The following is a 15670-nucleotide window of genomic DNA, read 5'->3' on the forward strand; positions in this document are numbered from 1 at the left end:
TTGAGCTAGATTTCATTTAATCTGATTAATATAGCTAGGCAATCAGTATCATCAAGTCTAGTCAGTTTGTTATAGGAATTTTCTAAAGTTTGTGAGATATAGACATTATTCTGCCCATTCCTCCTTAGTTAAGCTAAGAGGTATTAGTTTTACTATTTAGTATATGTCACTTAGCATTTGATAAATGTAGCATTTACAGTGCATTCTCCGAGGACTGGAAACAGTACTGTAGAATACCAGAACCTGTTTTCCCTTTTAAGTAACACACTATTTATCTCAGTATATAAATTATCCGGTACCTAAGGTGATGGAGAAGAAAGCCTAAGGAAGTCTGACATTTATTTTGGAAGTGTGATAAAGCAATTGAGACTGCTGAAATTTAACACTACCTTGAGGTCTCATTACACTTGCTTGTCACTCATTAGTGCAAACTCACTTTCGCTTTATAGAAGAGCCCAATATATTAATCTACAGCCTTAAAGTGAGTTATTAGTTTAATGTAGATCCAATCTGAGAATAAATTAGGTCCTTTTAAAATGTATTACAGAATGTTGCACTAATGGTAGTTGATGATGTATATTCACTCTTTGTGTGGTTACAAATGTGATATGATTACATCCAGAACAAGACCCTGAATTTAAGTAAGGCTTTTAGAGCTGAAGGAGATCACAGAGAGTCTATCATCCATCAGAGGCCCAAAGGGATTAAGTGATTTGTCTAAGGTTATACAGATAATAGGAGGATATCGCAGATTTCAGGCTAGACTTTCTTGAGTTCAAGTTGAAGGAAGGTCCATTCTTCTAAAGTATGCATCCAGAAAACATATTATAATGGTAATAATAATTACAATAACCACCATTTATTGAATACATCCTCTGGACCAAGTGTTCTGCTGGACTCCACACATAGAAGCCCTTCTCTGACTCCGGCCCTGTTCTATTCCCCTCATAGCTCCATGAGGTATGTCTGGTTCTCTTCATTTTACAGACAGATGTCAGATTCTGGATTTGTGACTCGTACAAGGCCACACAGCTAGGAGATGCCAACAGCTGGGTCCAGCTGGGTCAGCTCTGAATCTGCACTCTTTCTACAGGACTAGCTGCTTTGCCCGAGGGGACCAAAATGACCACATCTTGTCTTCTGGTTTTGAAAATTAACAAATTCACTTTTAATGACATCAGGTGTAAACAATCTACCAAATTATTAAAACATTATCTCTTTGCCTATGCAGGCCATGGATTCAAGACCATGAACTTATAATCAGTGATATCCAAGAGGATGGGAAGAGACTATTAAGCCTGGTGCTTTGCAAATTAATGCTTGGAGGTAAACAAGAAGTATCATAGGAAATTACTATTTACTTAACTTTTCATTCTATTTGTAAGAGAAATTCCCAAATGCTAAATACTACCCTACATTTTAAGCCTAAAATTACACTGGACATGTGACAATGGTGCTGAGTACTTTGGGGGAAGATCACAACAATCCTGGTAGCAGTGTCATAGCAAAATATTTTAAATGTACCATATGAGCTAGCTCCAAAGCAAAATGAGGCAATATTATGTTTAACTGTTCGGAAACTTCTTTTATTAAAAAAGATTTAAATATTAATGCTATTTTCAATACAGGTGTGATAACACTCAATAAAGCATAGTGTACTTGATATAAATTTCGGAATGTAACAGTCCATCTAGTTCCTGGCCCCCTCCAGTCTCCACCACATACCCTAGTAGCAAAACATATACACCCTTTTAAAAAATAAAGAAGCTTTTGGGCATTGGGTGAGCAGAGTGGGGTGGGGCAAGGAAAGTGTTCTTTCCTGAATTACTCACACTTTTGGCTTTGACTTCAGTTAGTAACATCAATTCTAAGAAAACTGAGACAAACTCTTCTATGTTCCGCAAAGGGAGGAAGAAAAAAAGCCTGCCATTCGCAAGCGGCTACGGGCAAAACCAGCACAGAGTACAGGGGTCGGGAAATTAGAGATTAAAAAAAAATTGAAGTAAAGTGCACAGTTACCGTCAAAAATATATTATTTTGATCCTAAGAAAATTAAAAGAATTTTTATCTAATGGACTAGATTGCTGACCTTTTAACACATTTGGTTTTCATTGAACATACAATCACCATCGGACATAAAAAGACTAGTTTGCGTTAAAAAAAATTCCTTGGAGTTATCTACAGGAATCTTGTGGACGCAATTCAAGGATAACATTCTGCAGCTCTTTGGATATTGAATGATGTCCTCGGATAAGTCCACAAAAGAAACAGGGACCTGTTAATGCACTGATTCAAGTAGGCGTTTCTCCCATTTTCTCTCTCTTCCTTCCCCCACCCCCTCCTTTCTCTAAATGTCTGTGCTTTCCAGTTCTCCTTCTTCTACCCCTATGGTATGAGACCTGGAAATCATGAAGAGTTTCTCCTTGTTTGTAAACTGCCTCTGTATCGGCTGAGGTTGCTCGGCCATGGGTCGCTCTTGGCTGGCACCCTCCGGGGAGCTCTGCTCCGCACCCGGAGCGGGGGCGGCCACAGAGTCTGGCGTTTGACCCCCTACTGCGTCCAAGACCGACTCCGAGGAGGTGCCGGCCTCCCGCAGGGGGGTGTAGCCCTTATTGCTGCTGGATGGGTCATCCGACTGAGAGCTCCCCGAGTCCCGCCTGGTGGGGGGCGAGTCCTCCAGCCGCAGGGGTGGCGAGGTGGAGGCGGCTTTGCCCAGAGGGCTCGAGTCAGGGTCCGCACTGTCCCGGGAGGGCGGGGGTTCGGGGGACGGCGGCGCCCTGTAGTCCGGGAGCCCGCTGGTGCTGCGGCGCCGCAAGGCCGCGTACCTGCCGGTCCTGGGCAGGCGGCCGCCCTGCCCCCTGGCGGCGCGCGCAGCTACCGCGCCTTCGGGCTCCTCCAGCTCTCCGCGCGCCCGGCGCACGCCGCCCTCGGCTCCGCGGAGGCCGGTCATGCTCAGGTCAAGCTCGCCCCTCGGGATCTCCAGGGAGCCGCGTTCCCCCGGCGGCCTCTGCCAGCTGCAGCTCGCGCTCTCCGCGTCCCCGTCCCTGTCGCGGTCCCCTTGCAAGGGCAGCAGCGCGAAGGCGCTCAGCGAGGAGCCCACGAGGGAGCTGGCGGTGCTCTGGCGCCCCCAGCTCTCGGGTGGGCTGCAGGGAGCCGGACTGCTGCAGCTGCTGGCGGCCGCGGCGGCAGTGGCAGCGGCGGCCCGGCGACGGCCGGCCACGCCCGAGCGCTCGCGGTAGACGCTGTACACGGCCTCGGCCAGGCTCGGGGGCTCCCGCGGACAGCGCGGGGAAGAGGCCAGGCCCGGCGGGGACGCGGCGCCCCTGCGTCGGCCGCCGCTCAGCGCCGCGGGATGAGGCGGCCACGAGCCCTTGGCCAGCATCGCTGCCGCTCCGAAGGCGTCCCCGGCGCCACCGCAGCTCCCGGGCTTCAGCTCCAGGCCCCGCGACTGCACGTAGCTGAGGAAGCCGTTGAGCGGTACGGCCCCGGGGGGCGCCGCGGCGGGGGCCGACGACGACGAGGTGGCGGCTGCGGCAGCGGCGGCGGCTGCGGCGGCCGCCAGGTCTTTGGCGCGAAGGCTGTGCACGTCGATGACGGTGGAGTAAAGGTCCCGCAGGTTGATGATCTTGGTCTTCTTGTCCCGGTTCTCATGGAGGACCGCGTTTGCGCAGATGAAGAGAAAGATGCCGATGCCCATGATGAGGGGCCCGAAGACCTTGAGCTTGTCAGAGTGCAGGTAGCCAGAGAAGATGCGGAAGAAGAAGCCCACCGACGTGGAGGAGGAGGAAGGGGCGGCGGCTCGCGCTGGAGGCGTGCTCCTCGGCGCGCCCGCGGAACTGGAGTTGACACCCCCTGGAGCCCCAGGGTGGCTCCTGGACCGGTTTTTGCTGCCACTGCTGCTGCTGTTGGCCGTGGTCGGGACGCGGTGGCGGCTGCCCTCAGGCGGCAGCTGCTTACCCCCCTCCCGATTGGCCCCATTGGCCTTCGGCCAGTAGCCCACCACCGCCATGGCGATGCCCACCAGCAGCACCAGGATCCCGCAGAGGGCGATAAGCCCTGAGATGGAGCACAGCTTCAGCTTGCCTTTCACCACGACCACGTCGTTCTTGCGCCTCTTCTTGGCTTTCCGCTTGCGCTTGGGGATCTGGCTTGGGGGGCGGAGTGGATCCTGCTTTCTGGCGGAAATCCTCAGCAGGCCGCCGGTGGCGATCATGGCGAACTCGTGGAGTGCGAGACTAGCCTCTGGGGTGGAGGCTTGCGCAGGGAGGGCGCCAACTGCCCACTAGCTGCTCAGCCACCTCCTCCTGCTGCAAAGCAGAGGAAGACAGTCAGATGGTGTTGGCTTGGCTGCAGTGACATCTCACGCTGCAACTGCCCTGCTCCCAGATCCCACTCCATGTATGTCCCTCCCCAGGGCCTTTATCCACTAACCCAAACGAAGGCCGTGTACAGAGGCTGGGGGCAGGTAGACATTAGGGAAGGGAAACGTTGTTGCAACAACTAATAGGTTGTTATAAAACATTGCAATAACTAATAGGTGGTGAGAAAACATTATGAGAGTATGCCTTCTTCTCCCCACTCCTCATCCATCTCCCCCATACGTTCCATGGGTAATATGACGGTTTGAAATGAACACTGGAGTTCCAGCCATTAGTAAAAACTAAATGTAGGAACGTTAAGGACTTTCCTGGCAAGACTCTTTCCCTTAGTCCTACTGGAATTGGAAGATTTTTCAAGGGAGCTGTCACAGGAGTTTCAAGTCTCTCTAAGCTGGGGAATCTGTCAATGTGTGGCCCAAAACAGTCACAAAAGTTACTACCGTATGAAGATAAAGGAATTTATTTCACTGGATGAAAATTAAAGGTCATATAATGGCAGGCAGACAGTTTATTTACTTCAGATAATTAATAGAGTGTTCACCACTGGGGAAGCAGCAGAGATACTGCAATACTCTGACAATAAATCCCTTCACAAAGTTGTCTCCCACCTATGCCTGCTCCTACAACTAAGTGCAAGCAGATCCCTTGCACAGCCTTCTTTCCTCTCGGCAACATCTGGACAGCTTCTTGGGGTGGAATATTTAGTTTTAGGTAACTGCTTATGTAACTGAGCTCTTCCTTCTGGTCTTCTCTGCTCCCTAGAGGAACTCCCTTAAAGGTATCATGTGCCAGATTTCATCAGGGAATTTGAGATGTCCCCTGGAATCTCCAAGAGAAAGATCTTTTTCTCATGTGGGAAAATTACAATTAAAAAAACACTCTGCCATGATAGCTTTCTGACCCCTTATTCAAGTGCCAAGAGCATGCTACAGAATTCCAGTATTCAAATGAGTAGGCAATTAACTAGGTAAAGCAGTCTGCATAATATGATGATTTGTAGAATGACATTTCCCCCAAGCCAAAGCTGGGTTTTTTTCTGTTTTGTTTCCTTTTTTCTCATCCTTTTCTCATGAGGTCATTTTTAGGAAAGGAGGGTGGCAATAATCAATGGACTACTCTTAGGAAGTTTATTTAGCTGTTAGTAATAAAGCCTGGGTAGGTAAATTCACAAATGCATATTTGTGGTTATTCGGCAACCTCTAAAAATTTCTGTCTTGCTGTATCCCCAGAGTAAAACATTTTCCGTTCCATTGATTGTGTTCCCTCCTATGAGATGCTAAAATTAAGGGCATTGTATAAACTGAAAGACTTAGCTATCACTCCCAAACCTTTTGGTATTCTATCCTTTATCAGATAATTCATGTTTTAGAATAAATTGTCCCTTGAAAACGTGTGGCAGGTAGAATTTTGCTTTTCATTGGTGTTTGGGTGCAAGGCTTTGGCCCTTGAGTTCCTCCATTATACCAATATAGGCAGGATCTTTTCTCCATCAGTGGGAATGCAAATGGTAATCAGTTATTTACAATGTTTGTAAATCAATATCTCTTTGGAACTTAGTTGGGTTTCAGTAAAGAGAAGCACCAGGTAGATTAGAGAGGGGTCAATATAGAGAATACATCTATAAAGCTTTTAAATTTTATTATAAGAATGAGCTGCACCAGTAAGTACAGATTTTTTTTTAAAAAAAGCTTACTGTCTGTATCTCTCATCTCAAATAAATAGGCTCATTTATGATGTGGTTGTAATATATAGACTGTTGTTGTAAGTGATCCCTGGAGTCCAGCATTTTAAATAATCCGTAGATCCGTAGTTATCTTAAGAAGGCTTTAAGGACCAGACATTTTAGAAGCGAACTCAGTTGGCAGGGTGGCTCTCCCACCGGAGGAAGGGTATATGTTTTGTGTGGCATCGATCAGGTGCACCGGGATGCTGGATGTCTTGGGGGAGGGGGGCACCCACTTGGATTTCTCCTCAGCAAAGCAGCTTTGGCTCCAGTAGAATGTAAGGAAGGTTGGAATGGATTTCAACCATCCTTACAGCAGATCTTTAAAATGAGTTTAATAGCTAGTAATTAACTCCCTCGTTTATTATTCCTTCAGCTCTGTAGAAGGCTGTACTCCCTTTTAATGTATCACCATCTGACATGACATACAAAGGTCAGATGCCACGGGAGACCCACCTTTGAGGTTTTCCTTTATCCTAATGAAAGAAAACAAACTTAGCAGTCAAGCTTGGCTGCCCTCGCAATTTACTGCCTGGAGCTGGTCTTACCGTGGTTAAGGAATGGAGGATGGGGGAAGCAAAGGAGGGATGTCTAAAAATATAACTGCTTCCAAGAGAGACATTCAAGTTCTCAGCTCATGATGGATTAAACCCCACTCTGAGGCTCGGAGGCTCGGAGCCCACAGGCTGGGAGCGTTATTCTGTGTCTGGCACCCAACCCAGGTCCTAGACCCCCGGCCCCTCAATGGCAGGGCGGCGACCCCCTGGCCCCTGGCTGTGGTCTGCTTATTGATGTTGGCTGGAGTCACATGAGTCCAGCAGCTGCGCGTCCGCTTCTGGAAAGACAGGCAGGAGGGAAGTGAGGGCAATCCTGAACTCGCTTTTTCTGGGCAGCGCATCCCGTGTAGCCCTCCCGGTAAAAAGCCTGTCCCCGAACACCAGCCCGGGTCGCGGGGGCTCGGAGACCTGAGGGGCGGAGAGGGGCCCCGGGGGCTGGGAACTGGCAGAATTGCTCAAAATGGCAGCACTCTCCGCACATAAGATCGCTCACTTACCCAGGGAGACCGCGGGAGGTCGGGGCCGGCGAACGGGCGCTCGGGCAACACAAAGGAACCATGGAGAAACTTTTTCAGCCCGAGCCGACGGCGGAGCGCAGGGACAGCGCCCCGGGGCCCTGCATCCGAGCGCAGCTCAGCAGCCCCTCGGGGGCGAGCGCCCGCCCCAGGCTCGCAGCCCCCTCCGGCGCCGTGGCGGGAGCCATTTCCAAGAGTTTCCAAGAAGTGTCAGGTCCTCTGCATCCCGCATCCCGTCTCGGAGCCCTCCTCTCCGCCGCTCCTCCTCCCGCTGGCGGCGTCTCCTCGCGCGGTGCTCCCGGGCGGGCCCCCGCAGCCGCGCCGCCGGCCCTCGCGCCTCTTTTGTGTGGCTGCGGCGCGCCGGGCTCCGCCGGGTGGAGTTGAGCCCGCGGCGGCGGCTCGGGGCGGCCGGACTGGCGGCTGTTGCTAAGAGACCGGAGCCATGACACAGGGAAATTGCGGCAGGGTGGCGGTCGGGGCCCGCCCGGCTCGGCGGCGTAGGGGGGAGCTCCCCCGCCCCCCGCCCCGCCCCCTCCCCCGGCGCACCCGCCCCCCCACGCCGCCGGCCTTCCCCGCTCCCCCGCGTCCTCAGCCGCCTGCCGCCCGTCCCTTCGGAAGCTGGCCGCTTCCCCGGGGAGGAGAAGGCGCGAGGGGAGGCAGCGGAGGAAGCCGGTGCGGGGCGCTCCGGCCACGGGGCAGGGGGCGCAGAGGGCAGGCGCGGAGCGCCTCCGCCTCGGCCCTCCCAGCCCCGGGGCGCCCGGAGGCCACCTCCTGCCTCCGCGAGCAGCTTTGTTCTTCTCTCTTCCAACTACCTGTCTGAGCCGCGGGCCCCAGAGGCCCCAAAGAGAAGCCCGGAGGGTCTCCCCAGCAGCATCCAAGGGCCGCTTTCGGGGAGCGAGGGGCCAGAGCCCGCGTTCCCTTCGTGCCTGCCTCCCGCCCCTCGTCTCTCGGTCTTTTGTTGCCTCTACTCCTCGGCACCGCACGGGATGGGCTATTTCCCCCCTCCCGCTTGGGAGTTTGCAGTGTGGACGCTCGGCGAGCGCAGTAAGTTGTCCCCCAGCGAACTCGGGCCCCTGCGGAGTGGAGCTGTCCCCGCCGCGCCGGGCGCACCGCGGGACGCGTGGAAGCCTCTGTCCGATGTGCTCGCGCTTCAGCCCCGCCGGGCTTTGTGACCCGCCTGACCGGGACCCGGCGACTTCCGCGGGCAGCTGGGGCTCCTCGGTGATCGGAATCGGCTCCGGAGCTCTTCCTTGGGCACCTCCTGCTCCTCCCCGGTGTGATAATCAGCAAGCATTAAAAGGAAAACTACAATTCTTCAGGAATCAGGAATCAGGGTTAGAATCAAAAAGGGGAGGTGGGGGTAGGGAGGATGTCCAAACTCCCTACGTCATTTAAAAAAGAGGAAGGCGAGAGAGAGAGAGAGAGAGAGAGAGAGAGAGAGAGAGAGAGAGAGAGAGATCCTGTTTCCTAGCTTATCCCTGTCCTCTCAACTGTAAAGTAAAAATGACAGGGAAAAGAGAATTTCAAAGTGGAATTTCCCCAAAGAGTATTGAGAAAGTGAGAAACCTTTCAATTACCTATTGAAATGAGGCAGCCAGGATTCAGGAACAGAAGAGCAGATGAAGCAAGTGCTGTCTGAAATTTTGGATCCAGACAAATATTTTGGTGCTGCGGGTGTTGTATATATTCTGAGTTTTGGGGCTTAGGGTCCACAAAACCCACACAAGAGGACTCTGCTGCCCACAGCTCCTGTTACAAGATTGTTCCCCACATGCACAGCATTCACTTGTGCTTAAATCTAGAGCACACACTTTTCAAAAAGAATAACGACAACAAATTTACAAGTTCGATGATATAAATGTGGACAGTGATCTAAGGGGTGGGGATAGAGTTGGTGTGGGACAGGAGGGAACAAAACAGAAGTGTGCTCTAAAAGGCAACCCTGCATTCGCCTGTTGGAAAGGTGGCCTCTGTCACCCTTTTCAAGCAAATAACGAATCTGAATGATGATCAGCGTGTCCAGAACCCACTGCCTTCCCCCTACCTATTCCTCCTCAGATTCAGGCTATTAGGAAACAAACCACAGCGAAGGGAAAGTTTTAAATCCCACATTGAGTTGTGTCCTTTTAGAGAAATCGCTGCAAAGGAGAAATAACAAGATCTAGTTGTTTTCTAAAGCCTTTTTGGCTCTGAACTTCCAGATTTCTTGAATCCCAATAATAATCTGTACAAAGATTGGACCTACAGTCTCATTTCACTGCACAGCTAGCTGCCAGTGTCTGTGGGTGGCAGCTCCTATCTTCTGTTTGTTGGGCTGTACAAACAGGAATGATACTGCAGAACTTCATTAGGATTTTAGGTGGATTAAACTGCTAATAGTTTCAAGTTTCTGTGTAAATTATAGCCATCATTTACACATTTAAAACTCATTTGAGGGATTTGGAGAAGAAAAGAATTCTTTTCTAGACAAAGGGCCTTGGGACATAGCTAGTTTTTTCTTACGTTGATGACTGCAACAAAATTTATGGTTTATTACTCTAAGGCTTCCTTCCAAACTGAGATTTTTGGAACTTTCACTGTTCTATTTAACCTGAGTGTTGTCACATTGAGTAATTTTCTTTATTTTCAGCTCATGGTATCAGAGGAAATCAAACAGATGTCATCTGTTTCCAGTGGAGTCCTTTATCCCCTCTGTAATTCAGAATCAACATACATTCCCAGAGGTTTTCAAGTTACGTAGAGTTGTTTTTAAAGGAACGAGGATACTCTTGGCCCTTCTGGAGTTATTTTCCTTCTAATTTCACTGGCTATTTCAGTCTGGATGATTTCTGAGATTGTGGGACCCCACTTTCACCATGCTGAGGACTGAGGGGCTATAGCTACCTAGTCTTTTTAATTCACTGGTGCCTCCAGATTTTGGAGCTCAGCGCAGCCTTCTGACCCTGTAGCAGGGAGCGTAATGAAGACCCTGAGAAAAAAAGAGAAGAGGATAAAGATTAGCTTAGTTTAGTTGGATTAAATTCTGACCTGCAACCTTTCATTTGCTCTTTCTTAAAAAGAATCCTTATATAATTTATTCAGTCTCATAATTTATTCATAACTCATTTACTTCCCGGATCATTTCACCAACCTAGCCTGGTGTGCTTGACTTGCCTGCCCGTGCTTCCTGGGCTGCACAGGGGAAGACGCTGGCCTGCCATTGGCACACACGGGCCTTCTTGGTCTCCAGGAGTGTGCCAGAGAAGGGGAGTCTGCTTATACCAGCAGCTCAGCAACTCCTGCCTCTGCACACACCTTGCCTTCACAGATAGTACAGGCTGCAGAAATAGGTAAGTTAGTGTTGTGGGTTCTGGAACCAGTTTATCTCCTCCTCTAACTAAATTACTTAATCTTGTCTGCCTCAGTTTCCCATTCTGTAATGGGGATAATGATACTGATACCCTATTCATAGCATTGTAGCAAAGATGAAGAGTCTAGTCAGTGTAAGCTAATGCTTAGCACGTAGTAAGCACTCATTAAACTTACCTATCACCTTATTGGTTCTAACATCTCCCAGCTTGATACCCTCACTCTCCTTTCCATTCGTATTTTCTGGGATCTACGTGGAACTGTGTCTGCACTTACTATTTCTGAAGTAGGGTTACCAGATCAGCTGTTGTGATTGAACTACTGCTACCTACATGACATAGGTCCAGTGCCACTCCAGAAAGTTTGCTTTGCATGAGAGTGAAAACACTTTCTCCACTGCTACTTTGCTCATTTTGCAATTAACCAGGACCCTTTAATTTCAGTTTGTTCAAGAACTCAGATTTCAAACTCACGACACTCCGTAGTCAAATTAGAAATTTGCAAAAACACAACCAAGAGACATTTCCGACCAGAAGGTGGAAGATTTCATAGAAAGGACCTTCAAGCCTTTGTATGACATCTCTACATTAGAAAACCGAAACAGTCAACCCCAGGTCAAAAACAAGATGCAAAATCACCCCTCTCTTTATTCCTTCCTTACCCTTTTCATACCTCTGCCAATAAAAACAAAATGACAAAAAAGCATGACAAAATAAAACAAGAAGCATACGACTAGAGTCACTAGATTTAGCAAATAAAACTATTGCATGGGATATACTTCCACTAAAAAGCAATTTGTTATTTACCTAAAATTCAGACTTAACTGGGTATTCTATATTTTTTTTGCAACCCCACCACAATGTACCTGATAGCCTCGAAATTTTCTCATGGAACACGCAAAGGACAAAAGAGCCTGATAGGCAGAAAACATGAAATGCAACATTAAATTTATTTTGGAGCAGAATAGGCAGAAAAAGAAAACACAAGATGGATGGAACAACAGAGCTTCAAAGCCTGAGGATAGTGTTTCCAACCTGGACTGGGCTTAGTCCTGGTGTTTCTCATAGTTAGAGGTTGCGTGGTTTGTGTTTCTAGCCCTTTGCTATAGAACACTGCCATGCTAGAGGGACAGGCACTTGCCCTGCCTCTAGTCCCCAGGGTCCCACAAATGAACTTCTGAAGAGATAGAGCTCAACTCACTTTCAAGAACTTCAGTTTTGAAACCAAGAGTAAACTCATGCTAGTGTCAAGGTCAAGATCAAACCCATTTCTTGTATTTCTGAGAAGAATCAAAGAAGTTCAAGCCCAAACTCTTCCACCACAGAAACAGTGGAAAAAAGAAATATTGCAGGATGCAAAGAGTCTTCCTTAGAGCACATCAGACAGGTCCTGCTCCCTCCGTTCCGGGTCAGTAGCATGTAGCAATGACAGCTTCATTTGTCTTTCTCAGTGAGAGACCTACCAGGGGTGGTTGTCTCTAGTAAGTGGGGTTCATTTTTATACATTCAGTTTTCCCCAATAGGCTGAATTTTCTACCATTTTTCATGTACACTATCAAAGCTGGATTCTGGGCCTTACGAAATAATTGAGGTCTGAGATGAGAAACCAGAGTTTGTTGGCAGGCCTGAAAGCAGATCAAAGCTGAGCTTGGAAAAAGCTTTGCAGGGAAGACTCCATCAATGAAAGAGCTAAGACGAGACCCACGGCTAAATGTGCCCTGTGTTCCCAAAACATAATCCTAAATGTCCACACTAATGTTCATATCATTTTGTATAATCAACAGGCGCTATGGAGAGATGACTTGTCTGACTGAGAGCTAACTGCTCACGTCTGATCTGCTTTCAAAATTAATTGTGATATGAGCTGCTGTGTGTACACCATAGGAAAAAGGAAACACACAGATAACTAGTTTTCAAAAGTAAAGAAAGAAATGTAAGAATTCCAAGTAGCAATTCCAGGATCGCTACTTGGGTGACAGAGCTCTCATTCGTCCAGTAAAGATTTTCTTAAACACTTCTATGTACCCCACTCTATGATTCCTGCATCATTCACTCAACAAATATTTACTGAGTATCTATCTACTGTGTTATTGTTCTAGGCACTGTGGATAGAGTGGTGGTGATCTATGCAAACACAGGCACTCTTTCTCAATGGCCGGGGTGTCAGATAATAAATAAATAAATAAACAAGTGAGAAAATTTCAAATCTTGTGAGTGGTATGAAGAAACTAAAAGAGTCCTCTGTGACTGGTCAGGCAGGCAGCAAGAGACAGCAATTTAGATTGGGAATTCAGGGAAGGCATGCATCACCAAGGAGTGTCATTCCACTGAGAGCTGAAGGCTGAAAAGGAGCTGATCATTTGAAAGTATTCCTGAGGAAAAAATAAGAAAGGACACAGTCTTATTAGCATATAATCTAATTAGATTCATCAGTGCACCTTAGAAAAAAAAAGAAGAAAAAGATCACTGAGGGTAGAAAATGAATTAGGGAATACTTCGTGATCTGGATCCCACCAGCTTGAAGTAGCATGGATTTGGGTGACTGGAAGGAAGGGATAGGATGGGGCATAACCTCTCTGATGGGTGTACAGGGCCACACAAGGTGGCAGGGGAGACACAATGGCCTAGGTAGCAGGCAGCTAAGGGTGCCATTGACAGAGATGGCAAGAAACTTAGAATGGGAAGGGACTTTAAGGTACTTAGAGCTCAAATCATGGTCCAAGAACCAGCAGCATCAGTGCCACCTGGGAGCTGGTTAGCTGTATAGAATCTTGGGCTCCATTGCAAACCTGATGGTTCTAGATCTTCATTTTCACGAGATGCTCAGGTGATTGCATGCACATTAAACTTTGAGCACCACTGCTGTATTCTTATCTTCTCATTTTAGGGATAGCATAACAGAATTTACATGATCCCCATCTTTACCGTCTTAGGCTTGTGGAGAATGTGTGTGTGAAAGAAAGAGAATATTTTGCTTTCAAATATGTATTTCAAACAGTAAACCTGGTGGTCTATGACACCTATGGGCTAAATGTGTGTTTCTTACATAGGGCAGCAGCATGATTTTTTAGCTCAAAAAGAAGAGGAAAGTTAAAATTTGGTGGCTTTTTCAGGTCTATGCATCTGTCTAGGAAGCAGGCTTGATAAATTTGGGGCCTTAATTCAGCTTTCCAGGAGATCACATTTACTCTGCTTTGGGATTACTCTTTGGGTTTTAGAGCAGTTGTACCTAAGTAATTAAGCCCCTTCCAGTCATATGACCTCGAGCAAGTTACTTAAGTCTCCACATATAGTATGGCCTATGAAGGGTGACTTATAACTCTTTTTCAGGGTAGTTGTGAGGAAGAAATGAGATCATCAGTGGTGGTGGCAGCATCAGTGATTTGTGGAGAAGGGGCAGTCTGGTCCTGCATCATCTCTACTGTCCCTACAGGGTCCCCCCCAAGTGAATAGATGGAAGAAAAAGATAGTACTGGCTAAGTACATATCACTGTCTCTAAGCCTATTCCACGCAGAAATCATGGAGCTGCCACTGTCATGTTGCTTGGGGTATAGGCAATGAGGCCTGTAAAGCATTCTTCAGATGTTAGTGGTGGTGTGATGATGATGAGGAATAGTTACAGAATGGCCATTCCTACTGGGCACTGTGCTGGGTACTAGAGATGCAGTCGAGCACCAGTGCTACCTGTGAAGTTTGGGTCAGATCTGAAAGACACGGGAGGGTTCCCCAAAATGCTCTGTGGTACTGAATGAGTCCCAGCGAGGTGGCAGTGGCCTCCTGGTCTCCACTCTTTCACCTCCTTATCTTCTGAGCCTCACACCCCAAGAGCAATTGTGATTTGCAATAGGCTTAGGTTTCCTTATATCTCACACTCATGCCGTGGGAGCATCCTGTGAGTCCCACCATTTAGGAATCGGAGTGGCCTCTAGTATCCCCACACTGTTTGGAAATCTCCACTGTTGAGTTATTAAATGTAACTTAAGGTATAAGGGACCAAAGGTTCACAGTGTGACATGAAATTTCACATTTGAGGCAGTGCCACCAATTCTTTTTTTTCACATACCTTTTGGAGACCCCGTGGCAACATGTGTTAGACATTTATATTTTTTGGGGGTGTAAATATAGAGTCATAGTGAAAGTGAAAACTCCCTCCCCCAAATTATCATCACAAAGCATATATATGTCTAAAATATAAAATCAATAAATTAACATTGATGACATGTTTTTATCCAATGAAACTCTTCTGATCTTATCCCAACCATAAAAGATATGTTAAATGATTCAAATGTACCAAAGTAATAAATAGTATGTGCACACACACACGTATATTCTCTGAAGGAAAAATGCACACATTTTTCACACTAAATTTAGTACTGAATTTCTATAAAAATCTTACAAATTGAGCTGGCTTCTTTATGCTAAAGAAAATAAACTCTTACAATATGAGCTGGCTTCTTTATACTAAAGAAGATTAAAGTACCAATACATTGGAAAAGCATCACAAATATTTCTCTTCTAGTGAGAAAGATGCCAACGTCACTTCTTGACAGGCAAAGCAAAGTGATTACACATCTTTCCATAGAGGCAAAGTAATGGTATGATATATTGGAAAATTATATGCAGAAAAATCAGAAACAATATTTCAAAGTATTTCTGAATTTTATTATTTTCCAAAGCCATGCCCCACAAGGATCAGGCCTTGATTACTGAAAGGTCTACAGAGAGAGGGAGAGAGAGAGGGGTAAGTATTTACAGCAAATTGTGTAAGAGCTTAATATAGTCACCTTACAAAGAGGCTGTGTCACAGATTTCCTCCAAATTCCTCCCAATCACTTAACAGCTTCTGACTTTTGATGACATTAATATTAATGCAATGATAGAAAGATTATACCTTCTGGAAATTTGATACCAATCAGTGTTATAGCTCTATTTTTTTCAGGGCAGGGAGGGATTCAAGGAAATGTTTTTTCTATTTACAGAGATAAATATATATATGATCAAGACTAAGAATCCACAGCTCAAGGGAGAAGAATGAGAAAAGATCATAATTTACAGCGGTTACCTCAAGAGCTTATTCATCAGAACACAGATCTGTTTAATGCCTTATTCTAGAAATGTGGGAACTCAGAGAATTTCCACAGCTTTCGT

The 15670-nt window shown here is 47.3% G+C and overlaps 1 protein-coding gene across 1 annotated transcript; it reads right to left on the reverse strand.

Annotated features, from left to right (window-relative positions):
• Positions 1 to 1559: 1559 nt before the first annotated feature.
• Positions 1560 to 7216, reverse strand: TMEM200C (transmembrane protein 200C). The gene is made up of 2 exons (XM_021672416.2): positions 7157 to 7216; positions 1560 to 4307 (listed from the first exon to the last, which is right to left on the reverse strand). The coding sequence occupies exon 2, from the start codon at positions 4211 to 4213 to the stop codon at positions 2348 to 2350; it is 1866 nt and encodes a 621-aa protein (XP_021528091.2). The 5' UTR covers positions 4214 to 4307; positions 7157 to 7216; the 3' UTR covers positions 1560 to 2347.
• Positions 7217 to 15670: the final 8454 nt, after the last annotated feature.

The sequence above is a fragment of the Aotus nancymaae genome, unplaced genomic scaffold (assembly GCF_030222135.1).
Source record: "Aotus nancymaae isolate 86718 unplaced genomic scaffold, 86718_ANA_hifiasm-v0.15.2.pri h1tg000020l, whole genome shotgun sequence".
Lineage (NCBI taxonomy): Eukaryota > Metazoa > Chordata > Mammalia > Primates > Aotidae > Aotus > Aotus nancymaae.

Bases quoted from the DNA above. Each gene is read 5' to 3' on its own strand.
- TMEM200C (XM_021672416.2), bottom strand. From the start codon at position 4,213: ATGATCGCCACCGGCGGCCTGCTGAGGATTTCCGCCAGAAAGCAGGAT.